At 46.5% G+C, this 15579-nt stretch overlaps 1 protein-coding gene across 1 annotated transcript in view; it reads right to left on the reverse strand.

The window, feature by feature from the left end:
• Window positions 1-15579, reverse strand: part of DCBLD1 (discoidin, CUB and LCCL domain containing 1) — a 105794-nt gene that overhangs the window by 41249 nt on the left and 48966 nt on the right. The window contains exons 4-6 of the mRNA XM_029596439.1: window positions 15163-15214; window positions 13302-13374; window positions 4548-4681 (exon numbers count right to left, since the gene is read on the reverse strand). Coding sequence (XP_029452299.1) covers window positions 4548-4681; window positions 13302-13374; window positions 15163-15214 — 259 coding nt within the window. The remainder of the gene's footprint in view (window positions 1-4547; window positions 4682-13301; window positions 13375-15162; window positions 15215-15579) is intronic.

Here is a 15579-nt window from a genome sequence, read left to right on the forward strand (position 1 = left end):
CCTCTTCAATGTCCGGGGGGTCCAAGCCTGCTCCTCTCGCCTTCTTTCCTTTTAACCTTTTCTCTTCCAATGGCTCCAAATGACAAATTGGACTGTACAGCAAGGCACAATTATGTGGTTTTTTTTTTTTTAAAGATTTCTGAATTGCAATGTTAGGGGTTAAGCATTTATTATTTACACTGGGGCAGCTTTGCAATCCATTAACAACAAAAAGCAATTAAAAAAAAAAAAAAGACTTCTATTAAAACTAAAACTAGCAAAGCAATGCCTCCAGAAGAGAGGAGCTGGGAGCTGCGGTCCCTCGCTGGGCATGCGGCTTCTGCAGGGGGGAGAGGGGCTCAGCTCAGCAGTGGCTCTTTCAGGCAACTTTGGGGATTTCAAGCACATCCCTTGTCCTTTGGGGGGGGGGGGGGGAGATTTTCCTAGCTGTCTGCCCTGCTATGGAGTCTCCCCAGCTGCTTCCAGCCCATGCACCTTGCACTCATTTTCAAAGGGAAAAAAAGCTTTTTTGCTTTGAAAACTTGTGGCGAGTACAGACTTCCCGCAGACATTTGCGTTGCTGCTTTTTTTTCCCATGGGACGTAACGTGTGCTGAGCCCTGACCTACACGCGCGCCCCCCCCCCAGGAACACCTCCCTTTCACGCGGCCAACAACCTGTGCACTGTGAAAGAACGCAGGGGTTCTCAGCCGCATGGAGGGAAGGTCATTTTTCACAGTCGATTACAGTGGGTAAAACACTTTTTTTTAACCTATGTAAATCACTCCAAAAACTATCCTCTGAAGTTCTCTCAACAATAACCCCCCCTCCCGTGCCCTTCCCCTTGCTTCAACAAGGGACCACATTCTGGATTCATCTGTGATTCTTCATTTCTCAAATGCCATGTGAAACAAAACTAGAATTTTCCTTTTTGTATCACCGACGATCCCTAACCACCCCCTAAACAAAAAGTGTAGTAAACACGGAGTATACCCAAAACATTAATAAACCGAACAGTTTACAAAGAAAAAACAAGGCATTACATTCCTGACTGCATAATCAAAAGAAAGAAAGAATGTTTGGATTACTTACCTGGTAATCCCCTTTTCCTTAGTGTAGACAGGTGGACTCAGTACGAATGGGATAGTATCCGCGTGCTAGCAGTTGGAGACGGATCTGACGTCAGCACGTGGGTATATAGCCCCACAGGAAGCGCAGCGATTCAGTAATCTTCCTTGCAAAAGCTGGTGTGGATGTGTGTACTGACGCTCAGTGAAAAGTGAAAACAGGGTCCCCTGACCGATTGACAGTGGCTGGAGACCGCCAGCATTCACAACCGGAAGGCGTCGACACCTGGTAGAGTGTACGCTCTTATGTAAACAAATGCCATGGCGTACCTGGAATCGGTGAAACCCATGTACACAGGCAGCTGGGCGGGATGCTGAGTCCATCTGTCTGCACTAAGGAAAAGGGGATTACCAGGTAAGTAATCCAAACATTTCCTGGCGTGTAGCCAGATGGACTCAGTACGAATGGGATGTACAAAAGCTTTACTCCCCGCCGGGGCGGGCGGCTGCCTGAGGACCATGTAGTACCGCCCTTGCAAAAGCCGAGTCCTCCCTGGCCTGGACATCCAGACGGTAGAACCTGGAAAAGGTATGAAGGGAGGACCACGTCGCTGCTTTACAGATTTCAGTCGGCGACAGCATCCCGGATTCAGCCCAAGATGCTGCTTGCGCTCTGGTAGAATGAGCCTTAACCTGTAGAGGCGGCGCCTTCCCAGCCTCCACGTAGGCTGCTCTGACAACTTCTTTAATCCAGCGGGCAATGGTGGGCCGAGAGGCTGCGTCACCTTGCTTCTTCCCGCTGTGTAGGACGAACAGGTGGTCCGTCTTTCACAGGTCGTGAGTCACGGCCAGATACCTGGGCAGCAATCTGCCGATGTTGAGATGGCGTAATAAACGGCCTTCTTCAGATTTCTTCAAACCTACCGTGGTAGGCAAGGAGATAGTTTGGTTAAGATGAAACTGCTTTGGAGACGGAAATTACTGAATCGCTGCGCTTCCTGTGGGGCTATATACCCCGTGCTGACGTCAGATCCGTCTCCAACTGCTAGCACGCGGATACTATCCCATTCGTACTGAGTCCATCTGGCTACACGCCAGGAAATAATACATTTGGGGCATGCTGATTTGGAGATTCTGTGAGGCCAGTCCTGGAAGGGTGGAGGGAGATGAGTGTGCACGCTCTCCTTTCTCATAAACCTTGGACTCGGCTCCGAGGCGTCCCAGTAATGTGAGGGCTGGTTCTGTGCTGGACTGCACCATACAGCATGGAAACGGAGCATCGCAGCTAAGGGAAGGCAACCAAACATGCCAGAACTGCACCACGGGGGCCGGGCCAGGGCCAGGTGCAAGGAGCCAGCACACGGGCGAGCTCGAACTCCCCCATCACACCGTACTGCCAGACTTACGGGGCTTTACCCGGGACACCACGCGCTCCAGGGCCAGCGCCAACCACCAAGAGATGCTTTCAGGCTTAAATGGGGTTTGTTTCCAATCTTGAGGATTTCGACTCAACCAAATTCTAATCAGCGAACAGGTTCAAGCCGAGTTTAAGCCCTCTGAAGGTGATGTTTACCCTCCCTTTTTAAAGCAGCAGTAGCGGCAAGAAAAAAAAGTTTTTGATGACTCGACTGCTGATTGATCCTGGTTATGTCCTGACCTATGAGGCGACACTGGCATTTAAGATTTTGGAGAGCATCTCATACTTAAGCCTTTTCTACCACTATGAACCTGCGGTACAGACCGCATCAAAACACCAAGGGGCAGATTTTAAAACATACACCCAATTTTATAACATGCGCGTGCAGCCGCGCGCATGTTATAAAATCAGGGGTCGGCGCGCACAAGGGGGTGCGCACTAGTGCACCTTGCGCGCGCCGAGCCCTCAGGGAGACCAGCTGGCTTTCCCCATTCCCTCCCTCCCCCCCCACCTTCCCTTCCCCCCAACCTTTGATGATTTCTTGTTTTTGTATTAAAACTTACTACAGCCGTGGGGCTGTAGTAAGTTGCGGGCGCCGGCCGACCTCTGGTGTGCGATCCCCGGCCCAGCGGAGGCCTCTGGCCCCACCCCCGGATCACCCCTTTTGTAAAGCCCTGGGACTTACACGCGTCAAGGGGCTTTACGTGCGCCACCAGGCCTTTTTAAAATAGGCCCGGCGCGCATAACCAGCATAACAAACAGCATAATTATGCACCAGTTATGCGCATAACCCCCCTCCTACGCGCGTAGGGCTTTTTTGTTAAGTTAACCCCCAAGTTTGATGTAAACCGGCCTGATATGAAGCTTGTCATGAAGTTCGGTATAGAAAAATGTTAAATAAACAAGTAAATAAATAAATAAAATCTGCCCCCAAGGATTTCGTTTTCATTCAGGTATGGGTAAAGCAGGAATACAGCCAAAAGGGTGACTTGGGGAACAAGATTTTATTTTTAGGGATGGGGGGAGGGGCACTAGGCCAGCAGTAAAAGATGCACATCTTTAATTTATTAAAACAAAATAGTATGGGGTAGATTTTAAAAGAAGCGCGATCAGCCTACTTTTGCTTGCGCATCAGACTCAAGCAAAAGTACGCTGGATTTTAGTAGATACGCGCGGAGCCGCGCGTATCCACTAAAATCCTGGGTCGGCGCGCGCAAGGCTATCGATTTTGTATAGCCTGCGCGCGCCGAGCCGCGCTGCCTCCCCCCGTTCCCTCCAAGGCCGCTCCGAAATCGGAGCGGCCTCGGAGGGAACTTTCCTTTGCCCTCCCCTCACCTTACCCTCCCTTCCCCTACCTAACCCACCCACCCGGCCCTGTCTACACCCCCCCCTTACCTTTGTCGGGGGATTTACGCCTCCCGGAGGGAGACGTAAATCCCCGCGCGCCAGCGGGCCTGCTGCGCGCCGGGCCGCGACCTGGGGGCGGGTACGGAGGGCGCGGCCACGCCCCCGGGCCGTAGCCACGCCCCGTACCCGCCCCCAAAACGCTGCCGACACGCCCCCGCAACGCCGCGCGCTCCGGCCCCGCCCCCCGACACGCCCCCCTCCGAGAACCCCGGGACGTACGCGAGTCCCGGGGCTCTGCGCGCGCCGGGAGGCCTATGTAAAATAGGCTTCCCGGCGCGCAGGGCCCTGCTCGCGTAAATCCGCCCGGTTTTGGGCGGATTTACGCGAGCAGGGCTCTGAAAATCCGCCCCACTATGAATACAGCATACAAGAAGCACTTTTTTTAGGAAAATAAAAGGAAGTAAAAAACCAAGCACATTTATGAAGAATCTAAGGCTGCCGATGCTGCTGTGAAACAAAATGTGCGTGCTCCCAAAGGGGCTCTGGTCACAGCACACAGCCCTACCCCCTCTCCAGAAACCCCTTCTCCAGTTCCTGTGCCTATCTGCAGTTACTTCCATACCAACCATACAAAAAGATGCCAGAGCTTCTCCCCGAGATCTAGAGTAGAACCAGCGGACCCTGCTGCCGGTTTGATATAATCCTGCCCCTGGCGCAAGCAGCGGCCGCAAGACTTACTCCTGGGAGAGGATGCCATTGGCTAGTGCTCCGTTGTAGTGGCTCGCTCCCTTGTCCTGAATCACGTGGATCTGGCCGCCCAGCTCGTCCGCCACGACTCCCGCGTGGATGGCAGCTCTGCACAGCATGGACGTCTGGAACGCAAAAGGGACATGTGGCTAGAAAAACAGGTATTGTGAAGGAGGAGAAAAACAAGAACAGCACTGCTGATGGAGGTGACAGTAGGCTCCGACTATTCTGTAGGATCGTTTGGAGAAACTGAAGATCCTTAAGTACCCAAGAAAATGGGGCAGAAACATACAGAAATAGTCCCAGTTATATTGAGCCCCACTGGCCTAATTAAGAAGGATTTCCAAGCGTTGCCTATAAAAATTACACCCAATCAGCTCCAGGAGGTGGCTCTCTTTGGCACAATGCAAGTAAGAAGGGCATTAGCAGTAAATCTGAGAGACTGAGATCACTCCCAACATACCCTGGCTTACGAATGAGGTGCACTCCTGTCAAGGTATGCAAAACAAACCCGTTTTGAGAAACTGCCCAGGGATAAACCTGCCACTGAAAAGCCACAGATTCAGGCCCACTACAGCCCACGAGGCTGGAACAAGCGAAATAAGAAACAGATATTGCTGGGCTGAGAAAATTAATTTGATGCTTTAATGAGGCTGGTTGCTCTAGGCACTGGGGAATCCCTCCTTGCAAGGGACGTGTAAGCAAAATCAGAAGAGTAGTACAAAATCAGGAATTAGTACAAAATCAGGAAGAAGTAGTACAGCCATGGGCTTCTTGCAGAGCCTCTGAGCACAGCCCCCAGTAACAAAACAACCTAAGGCCAAGTGTCCCTTGTCATTACACAACCAAAAGGAGGCCAAGCCAAGACCTCGGTCTTATTGCCTGTGTTGACTTATCCTTTGAGGGGTGGGGGGAAGGAAAGGTTAGTGTGTATCTGGTCTAAGAAACACCCTAATTTGCATAGGTTGGCTGCCCTGAACAATCAGGCTGTGAAGATGGGAGCTGGGAACTCGCGTTGGTTAAGACACGATACAAACAGAGCACGTGACGGCAAATAAGGCCTGGGAAGCCCCATATCATCCGTCCGGGTTTTCTTCCTGGTGCAATGTCACAGAGCTCTGTGAGCTGTGTTTTTCCTCTTCATGCCTCTGTAGCTAATAACTCTCAGTGCTTACCATAGGCCATCATGAACTCTGTTACTGGTTTTATTTATTTAAAAATATTTTATATTCTGCTCTTACAAACAAACATCGGCTGCTCCAGGCAGCTCTCAGTATTGTTCACTCATAAAATACACTAACAATACCTAGACAATGTATTAAAATGAAACAATATTTAAAACAATTCCCGTATTTCTACTCATCCACCGTAATTTTTTCTATTCTGGAAATGCCTCCATAAATAGCAGAGTCTTCAGCTTTTTTTTTTTTTTTTTTTTTTAAGATTCTTCCTTCTTAACTTCTATCTCAAGGTCATCCCCAAGGTTTAGGACCAACCACTGAAAAGGCCTGCACACAAATCTTTTGTAACCAACCTTCCTGTAATGAGGGCACTTGAAGCAACCTTCTCTCCCGTGACCTGAGTATAATTTCCAGTAATTTTTTTTTGTATAGGCTGGAGCTCCATGCCGAAGAGTCTTATATACCAGCAACAAAATATTGAATTTTATTTGTTGGGCTACTGGCAACCAATGTAATCTTTTCAGGACAGGGGTAATGTGCTCGCCCCCTCCTACAGGCAGCAATTAGTCAGCCAGGCAATGATTTTCTTCTTCCTTGTGGAAGGCCTACAAAAAGGTGCATTACATACAATAAGCAAGTTTTAAATAAACGAGACTTTGCACAATAGTTCTCAGATCTTCTCTGGATAACAAAAATCTTAATCTGCCCAGTACCTGCAGTTTAAAAAAATACCCCCTTTAAAAACAGGTCTAATCTGATTTATAAATGCTAATTCCGAACCTACGATAACACCTAAATCTTGAGCTCTAATGGACACGGAAAATCTCATTACTTAATTTCATTCAAGTTATTAACACCTTCCTTTGGACTAATCTTCAAAATCTCCATTTTTTTGTAAATTCAGGAGGACCAGTTTATTCTCTCTCATCCAATTTCCAATTGCTAATATGCATCCGGACATAATCCTGATTGCATCTTCTTCTGATTCTTCAAATGACACTCACAACTCTGTCACACTGACCTGGGAAGGCTTCAGCATTAACCCTGGCCGACTCATTCGTAGGTAAGAAAACAAGCTGGAAAGTGTTCTTCTTCTAGAAGACTGCACACATAGCGCCAACACACACTGCCCACAGCCACACCACCAGCTTACAATGAATTCTCAGGAACACACCAATCGGTTTACTTCTCTCTCACATTTCCGTTAAGTGCTCAGAATGATTACCAACAAAGCCAACAATACATTAATGATTACAACAAAACAGTAAAATAACTATTATGCATATCATCCGAGCTCCAATGATCATCCTCCTATGCCAGAAACAGGCTCAACAGTACCAAAAGCAACCGAAGAGCTCCACTTTTTTCCCCCCTCACCCAAAATTCAACGTAAATTCTTTTGGGGGGGGATTAAGACAAAGAAATTGGATGATTTAGTGTTGGGAAACATAAAAACAATTGATGATCACAAGCCAGCTCCTTAGAGTATCATTAAAAGAGGGGCAATTGACGAATACTGGTATGTAGTCAAAGAAACTGTTAATGGGGTCATCTATTATGTCACAACCAGACACTAGGGAGGGCAGCGAGCAACAGCAGGCCACAGGTGCCAGTCACTTCTAATTGGCAGGTGTGACACACTGCCCTTCCCATACGAGAAGGAAGTACTCTTGAGGATACTTATTTCAAGTGGTTGGCAAGTTTCACTATTCACCAGCATTCGCACAACCAAGAGAGAATATTCCCAGTATGAAAACATCAGAGGCAACATGATAGCGTCTCACCCTGAAGCTCAATCAACTTCTAACTCGATGCAGCATTCAACATGTTCAAAGGCCAGGGAAGAGATAATAGCCCAGGGGTTATAGCGTAGAACAGAGACATCCACAGACCCTGCCCAATTAAAAAAAAAAAAAAAAAAAAAAAAAAGTTTCCTGCCCAGGTCCAGATTGTTAAGTGCTTCCTGTTTGCCAGCATAATACATTCCTTAGCTGTAGTCCCATTTTGCAGGTTGCATGCTGCAGAGCCACTGGGAAATGACAGCAGTTTCTGCTAACCTTGGCAAAACAGAAGCAGTATCACCCCTGGGCCAAGTCTCTGTACTCCACCCGCTGGATTCCAACCGCAAGCACTCCGTTCTCACGGGAGTGCAGGGTGAGACGAACGCAACTCATCAAGAGAACGGGCAGGGAAGAGGAAAATCAGGCAGGTAATGGACGCGGACTGGAGCTGCGGAGTGCAAAGGGGAAGGTGGGTTTCAGTGATTTAGGAAGAAGACATTAAGAGCATTGTTTGAACAGGCAGACTGGAGGATGGAGAGAAATGTGGCAGAATTCATCAGGGACCCAATGTGAACTGGAAAGGGCAATTAAAAGGGGGAAAAAATATCAGTTTTTCTTTTTAAAGCCTCTACCAGTAAATTAAACTATATGATGAGATCGTGTAAGAAAGGGCTTCCCTGTAGCTTGTACATCGCAGCTCGTGCTTTGCCATCAGTAATCCCCATTCACCTCACACCTCAGTAACCTCATAATGCCGATTAGAAATATAGGAAAAAAAAGGTACGCAGTCTTTAACACATCTGTAAATCACTAAACTATACCCCAGTGCTCCTGCATGGGTGATTTAGCTAACATTTGCTTCGGTTCTGCTCCAGCATTTTTCTCACTGAGATACTCCCAGTCATAGATCTGGAGCAGTAGGTTTGCAGGGTGGGTTTTTTTTTTTCAGAGAGGCAGAGGCACTGGAGGAAGAGAAGAGGTGGTCAAAATCAAGCGAGGGTATTCTAGAAAACAAGCGAGGGTATTCTAGAAAACAAGCGAGGATATTCTAGAAAACAAGAGAACAAGGTGGACAGACTACTAGGGGAGAGCAGGCAGTACAGAAAAGGCAAACAAGTTATGAGAGGAAGAAGAGACAGAGAAAGAGGTGAAGAGGCAGGATGAAGTACAAGAGAGTCTGGGAGAGGGGACGAAAACTTGGGGCTAGAGCAGAGAGGGGAAGGGATGAAATGGAAGAGCGACTGTGGGAGGAACAGAGGTGAACAAGAGCAGAAATGAAAAAGGGGGAATAAAATGGTAAGTCCCCCCCGCCAAAAAAAAACCCCAACTCTCGAAACCAGAACCAGCTGAAAAGGAGTAAAGAAAGAAAAAACAAGGAGAGAAGAGTAAGACACTCAAAAAATGTACTTGCTGGAAGAAAGAAGTGAAAGACGGACCTGCTAGAAATATTCACATCTGACGGGCTTCAGTAAAAGGAAAGGAAAGTGAAACTTCACACAGAAAACGAAGCTGAAGGACAAGGGGTCATTCCGTGAGCTGCAGAAAGGGACGTTCGGAAGGAAGCACGAGAAGATGCTTCTTTACTACCGGCAGGGGGCACAGAACTGAGACCTGCGCAGTGGCAGGGCAGGTGGGGGGCGAGCCCCGACATCTAGAAGAGACGACGGCGCTCAAGTGTCTGCTCCATGATATGGAATGGGAGAAAGCGAACGAGGAGAGAAACACGAGCCAACGTGCAGGCCAGGGGGAAACAGAACGAGTGGACAAGGCAAGCCGAATTTCAGAAAGCATTTGGATAATGTCCTACCTGAAAAATAGTCCTGGATAGGAGGAAATGTCCTGACTTTTACAGGGTCATAAAGTGCTAACATTTGGGGCTGATGTGATAGCTATTTTGCAGCAGTGCACGGGAGTGAAATATTATTATTAGGAGATTTCTCTGGAGCTCCGGGCAGCCCTAAAGGTTTGGATCACTTTCTCTATTCGGCACAATTCACCTGCAAAATGTCTTTTGCTTAAATGGACTGAGGCAGCATCACCTTCTACCAGTTTGTGGCAACTTAAAATGTCTGTGATTATGCAAATGGAAAGACTGGAAGTGATAATCTCTCAGCGTAAAGTTGCTGTGCCTTACGTAGCAGCATGGAAGATGTCCTTTAAAGAGCTGCCGAGAGATTTAGCTCACAGCTTGACTGACCTGGGATACTCTTGATTGGGACATGGGACTGACAACTATTGTCTAATTGATCCATCTGTGGTTCCTGCGTCAGCTGGCTTGCTATTTGTTTTATGGTAGCAGCTTCCTAGTTAACTGGTAGTCTCCTTTCCATGGAACGGGTGCATCTGTGTGTATGTTTTTGACTGTAGGAGGAACTGTGGGGGTGGTTTTTGTTACAATGAGTGTGCATGGATGTTTTGAAAAGCTTGGTATGTGAGGTTTGGGCAGTGTGATTTTAAATGTTTATGGATTGTTGGTCTTGCTTGTTTTTATTTTGGTTTTCTGTCTATATAGAAAACTGCAATCTTGCATGTTGCAAACTGCTCTTGTGGTCTAGTGCAATGTTTGTACATCTAATCTAGTAGGTCAACCTAGGTACAGTAATCCTGTCGTCTTCAGTTTTAAATTATAAAAAAGAACTCTACAAAAGAAATGGCATGATGATATTTATCTAAAAAGTTTTAAGAAGACTGCACAAGGGTTACCTTTAATATTTAAAAATTCTATTGTTTTGTCTTCCTGGACATTAAACTCAAAAATGAGACTTATATCGGTTTTATTCACAGCCTATCATAATAATGTATCACTCTATCTAATATTACAAAAGATATCATCTAATACTTCAATATAAATTAAGGATTAAAATGAAATAATCACATTGTACCTAAAGATGTATTACAGTATCTCTCTCTAAAAAACGTGGAGGATAGTGACGTCATGACTTGCCAATTATATCAAATATATCTTTCAGATAGTAATTTACAGAAAAATGGACATTATCCAATTTATATTCAGATATGAAAAGGATGATAGTTAATATTGTGTACACGTTATTTCAAACTTAAAAAGAGACTTTAAAAAAAACATTCACTAGCAACTGTTTACGAGTAAAAAACCGACCAATGTATACATACATAGGTCATTTTTTACTTCGTAAACTGAAGACGACGGGAATACTGTACCTAGGTTGACCTACTAGATTAGGTAACAGTGAGAGAACAATCAAGGTAATTGTTTTTTAATATATATTTGTATTTTGAAATATGTTTATATTTATTGTTTCTTTTATTTGATTGTTTATAATTTCTATGTATGTTTAGGTTTGGTTTGCTGTCCTTTTTTACTACATAGGATATGTAGTTTCATATAATCAACATTTGTGGTTTGAGGTAATATGAACTCTATATATTTTTTAATCAAGTTATATACATGTGGTTTTGTATTAAATAGACAATTTCTCTGTTATTTTAATATATTTTTACTTTTAAACTTTTAGCCCCTGATGCAGCCTTGTTTGGCGAAACACGGCCGGAGTTGGGTTTTTTAATAAAATTCCTTCCACGATATAAGGTTGTCCCCTTGTTGTTTTTTTGCCTAGAGTACACAGGGAAGGGAAGGTGGAGAACCCAACCAGGGAGGGTGGCAATGCATGGGGAAAAGGAGAGAGGAGAGGACTCATCAGGCAGTGCTGTAATGCCTGGAGTGGGTAAGGAAGCGGCGGTGAGGGAGTGTAACGGATCACGTAGGGAAGGCAGGAACGGAAAGCAGCATAACTGCCAGCAAGGCGGGGGAGGCCTGATCAGGAAGTGTCCTAACACTTCAGTAGGGTGAGGTCTGATTAGGGAGCTCCATAACATTCCAGAGGGAGGAGGAGACCTGATCAGGACCCTGCTGGAGTGCTATCGTTTAAAGCAGCACCGACAAAGGCATCCAGCAGGAGCTCTCTTTTCTGTTTTTCCACAGGAGATGTCCATATTTAAAGCTTCTACAATCTCCTCACTAGATTCCCACACGTTGGGCATTGTGAAGAACATCAGGACACTGTTGTGCCAATCTCCATCAGGACCCCATGCAGGTGCCACAGGGATGCATGTGGGGCACGAACACAGCAGGGGTAACTGAGGAGCAGATTCGGGGAAGGAAGCAATAATGAGTTTGTGGCCATTTATGAAATAAAAAAATATATATATTCAGATACCAAAAAAAACCTCTCAGTCCTAAAAATACAACCCAAATAGAAGCAAGAGAGCCAAGGACCTGGTAAGACGTTAGCTAAGAAACTACCATAAATATCCTTCAATAAGCTACAAAAACAAAGCCATTAAGATCTTCTTACCTTTGTTTTATTTTTGTAAAAACTTTTAATTCCTCAAAAGATAGGTTTTTAAAATACAAAAAAATAACAAAACCCAAAGAACTCCTGTTGCTTATCAAAAATGTGCACTCGGCACACCTGGGACCTCATACACCTGAGATGGGCAAGTAAAGGGATGAGATGCGAACAAGCTGAATGTGACGACAACTTAAGATGCCATCGACCATTCACATGAGAGGAAACGTCCATGGACTAAACAAGTGCGGAGTTCCAGTTTCCTGATTGGTCCTGGAGAAAGCAAGAACCTCTGCAGGCTGGGAATCTCTTAATTGGACGGGCACGATGAGTCAAAGAGAATGCTGGACACAAGGTTCTGCACTCACATCAGATCGTCAGGTGAAATCAAGAAAGACCAAAGAAGAGAGAGTGAAGCAAGCAGGCAGGCCAACGTTTGGAGGAACACGAGCAGCTCAAAGACCGGGTTTTCAACCGGTAGCCGTTTTATCTTCAACCACGTTTATTTCCAAAAGAAATCTGCCCGTGGAAAACCCTGGTTTTTGAATGGACCAGCAAAAAATCAAGATCGCACAGAGTTTGGGCTCTGCAGACCACAGGGCCCCCCAGAGGTTACCAAGGGGGGAGGGGGGGGGGGTGAGGTGGGAGCTGGGACTACAGTGGGGCCCGGAGTGCATCAGGGAGAGGAGGCGTCAGGGTTCCACTGCCTGGGGAAAATGCAGTAAATGTACTACTGGATGATGGAGGTGGTGGTACTGGAAGCCACGCCTCTATTTCAAACAGATGCTTAATTTCTGAGGAGTTCAAGGTTGGCATGAATACGTACACACACCCTCCCACCCACACCCCTTTACCACATAAAGGCTAATTTTCAACATTTTTTACGCAGCAAATACCTACGTGTAAAAAGTGTGTTTGAACATTATTCTCCCTTACTCCCCTGGTGGGTAAAAAGGGGCGAGGTTGGGGGGTGGGGGGGGTGGAAGGGGAGAGAGAATGTGCAAGCATTTCAGTTTCAAAGCAGGGGTAAGGTGTGTGGGCACAGAGCACCCATATTCCCTCCCACGAACCTGAGCATTCAAAAGGAAAACGTCTACACGCCTGACAAAGTAAGGATTTTACAGTGAGCTCGGAATATGAACTGGCAGAGTCCTGAATCTGGCTGCTATATATGCATTTGTACTTACAAGGCGCCTTATATCACTCCTATCTTCAAGTGGAATAGCTGCATGACAGGTTTCAGGCCAGGGAATGCTCCTCTGTGAGCTGCGGTTGAGATGAGGCAGTGCTTGCCCTATTAATCCAGGCCAGAACAGCACGGTCACATTGCGAGGAACATTCCCTCCCACCTCCAGCACCCAGAGAAGAGGACGGACCCACTCCTCTCGCCCCATCCACCCCCCAGCTCGACCCCAGAAACCGATGTCGAAAAATCAAGATCCCTCCCCTACTTACATCCCGGTATCCGTCAGCCACGTCACCAGAAACGTCTCCTGCTAGGTCTCTGCAGCCAGCAGGGCAGAATTTGCTGCAACAGGATAAGAATGGATTGCTGTTAGGCTGCCTTTCCCCCCGGATCCTTCATTTAGCACATTCTTACATTGGTCTGCTCTGTTTGGATCTCGGTGCTCTCTCTCTGTCTCATTCTGCTCAGTGCACACTTTGGACCCCTTTCTACTGATGGCCAGGGCTGCCACGTCTGTTTGCTCAGATCCAGGATGGTTGGGAGTGCCTCGACACAAGCTACCAAAACTTCCAAATGTTTACTACAAGCATCCCAAGGAATGTTCACTTTTTTGCCGAATGATTTATTTACTATGTTTTGTGACCCTAGTGAGGCATTAGGAAAGAGGTAATTCTTCAGGTCTGTCACAAAGGCTGCTGATGCCCAAGCTGCAGCTCGAATATGTACAGAATGCAACGAGGAAACAGCTTGTGCTAGCAACCCTATGACAACACTGTCAGGCCGATACAGTACAGTGCACGCTGGCGGAGCGCACTATTAACCCGCGAATGGACGTGCGTTTTCGACGCGCTAGCTTTACCCCTTATTCAGTAAGGGGTAACAGCGCGTCGAAAACGCGCGTCCAACCCCTCCGAACCTAATAGCGCCCGCAACATGCAAATGCATTTTGATGACCCTATTAGGTATTCCTGCGCGATTCAGAAAGCAAAATATGCAGCCAAGCCGCACATTTTACTTTCAGAAATTAGTGCCTACCCAAAGGTAGGTGTTAATTTCTCCGGGCACCGGGAAAGTGCACAGAAAAGCAGTAAAAACTGCTTTTCTGTACACCCTCCGACTTAATATCATGGCGATATGAAGTCGGAGGTCCCAAAGTAAAAAATAATTTAAAAAAAAAATAAATTTTTAAATCGGCCCGCGGCTTGAAAATCGGACACTCAATTTTTGCCGGCGTCTGGTTTCCGAACCTGTGGCTGTCAGCGGGTTTGAGAACCGACGCCGGCAAAATTGAGTGTCGGCTGTCAAACTCACTGACAGCCGCCGCTCCTGTTAAAAAAGAGGCGCTAGGGACACTCTAGTGTCCCTAGCGCCTCTTTTTACCGCGGGCCCTCATTTAAATACTGAATCGTGCGCACAGGAGAGTGGCCTGTGTGCTCGCCTGCTCCTTTTACTGAATCGGCCTGTAGGATGGGGCCCTGAGAGCAGGGTTAAGAGTACAGCCCTAAGGGAAGGGAGACAGGCTCCAGGCGCTAGGGACACCAGGGAGAAGGCAGCGTCTGTAACTTTTCTGTCCTAACCCATGAGTAAGAAGGAAAAGACAGCCCCTAACATAGCTGGCCTGTTTCCAATAAGACGACTGTGGATGTGAATGGTTTAACTTGAAGCTGTATTGCTGAGCGTAAGTCGGTATTTTCTGCCTTGTAAATAAAACACTTGAAAAAGCCTCAGACCACTTGTGCTATCTTATACAAGCCTTGATGAAGTCACCAATCAACAAGAGGCCTTCATCACTCTCTGAGTGAAAACCTCTTATGTCTATAAAATGGTCTCACAGTCACAATGCATACTCTGCTACCAGGCTCGCGAATATGCCTCATCAACCTTCCTTTCCCCAAGCGAGCACATCTTCACTGCCACACCCCAGTTGATTTCTAGCTCACACACACTGAGCTGTACAGAAGGCACAGGCCTGAAGGACCTTACCCGATAGCTAGACCTGCATTAGTGGCTTGTTTATAGTGCGTCCGCAGCACATGCCACACTTCATCCAGTTAAGACAACCCATGTGGTTAAAACAGAAGCTGCAGTAAGACATTAATAACAGATCCTAACAGCAAGACCTATATTTACCTGTATTCGAGCTCATCATAATGGCTTGCTCTCTCCAAACATGTGATTAGATCTATAGCAAATAAAAATAATAACAGAATAAAAAAAACAAAACAAAACAAGAGAGAGTTAGTGAATCTTGGAACACACACAAAGGTAAATGCAGAGAAAGTTTTACTAACATGCATTTAATATGCAAGGGCGTTGATTTTCAACGTGCTGCATGCAGGCCTGGACAAATCCAGCTTGCATTTATTGTTGGTAAATGAAGGGGAAAAACATAACTTGGTTCACTTTTCTTTTCTTCTGTCCCCTAGTGGTCCTAGATTCTCCACTGTGGTCCTACACATGACTCCATCATCGAGCAGAGACTGGGACACTACTCCTAGCCACTCTGAGGCCTTCAACTACCATTCAGAAAGCATATAATTAATCAAG

The sequence above is a fragment of the Rhinatrema bivittatum genome, chromosome 3 (genome assembly GCF_901001135.1).
Source record: "Rhinatrema bivittatum chromosome 3, aRhiBiv1.1, whole genome shotgun sequence".
NCBI lineage: Eukaryota > Metazoa > Chordata > Amphibia > Gymnophiona > Rhinatrematidae > Rhinatrema > Rhinatrema bivittatum.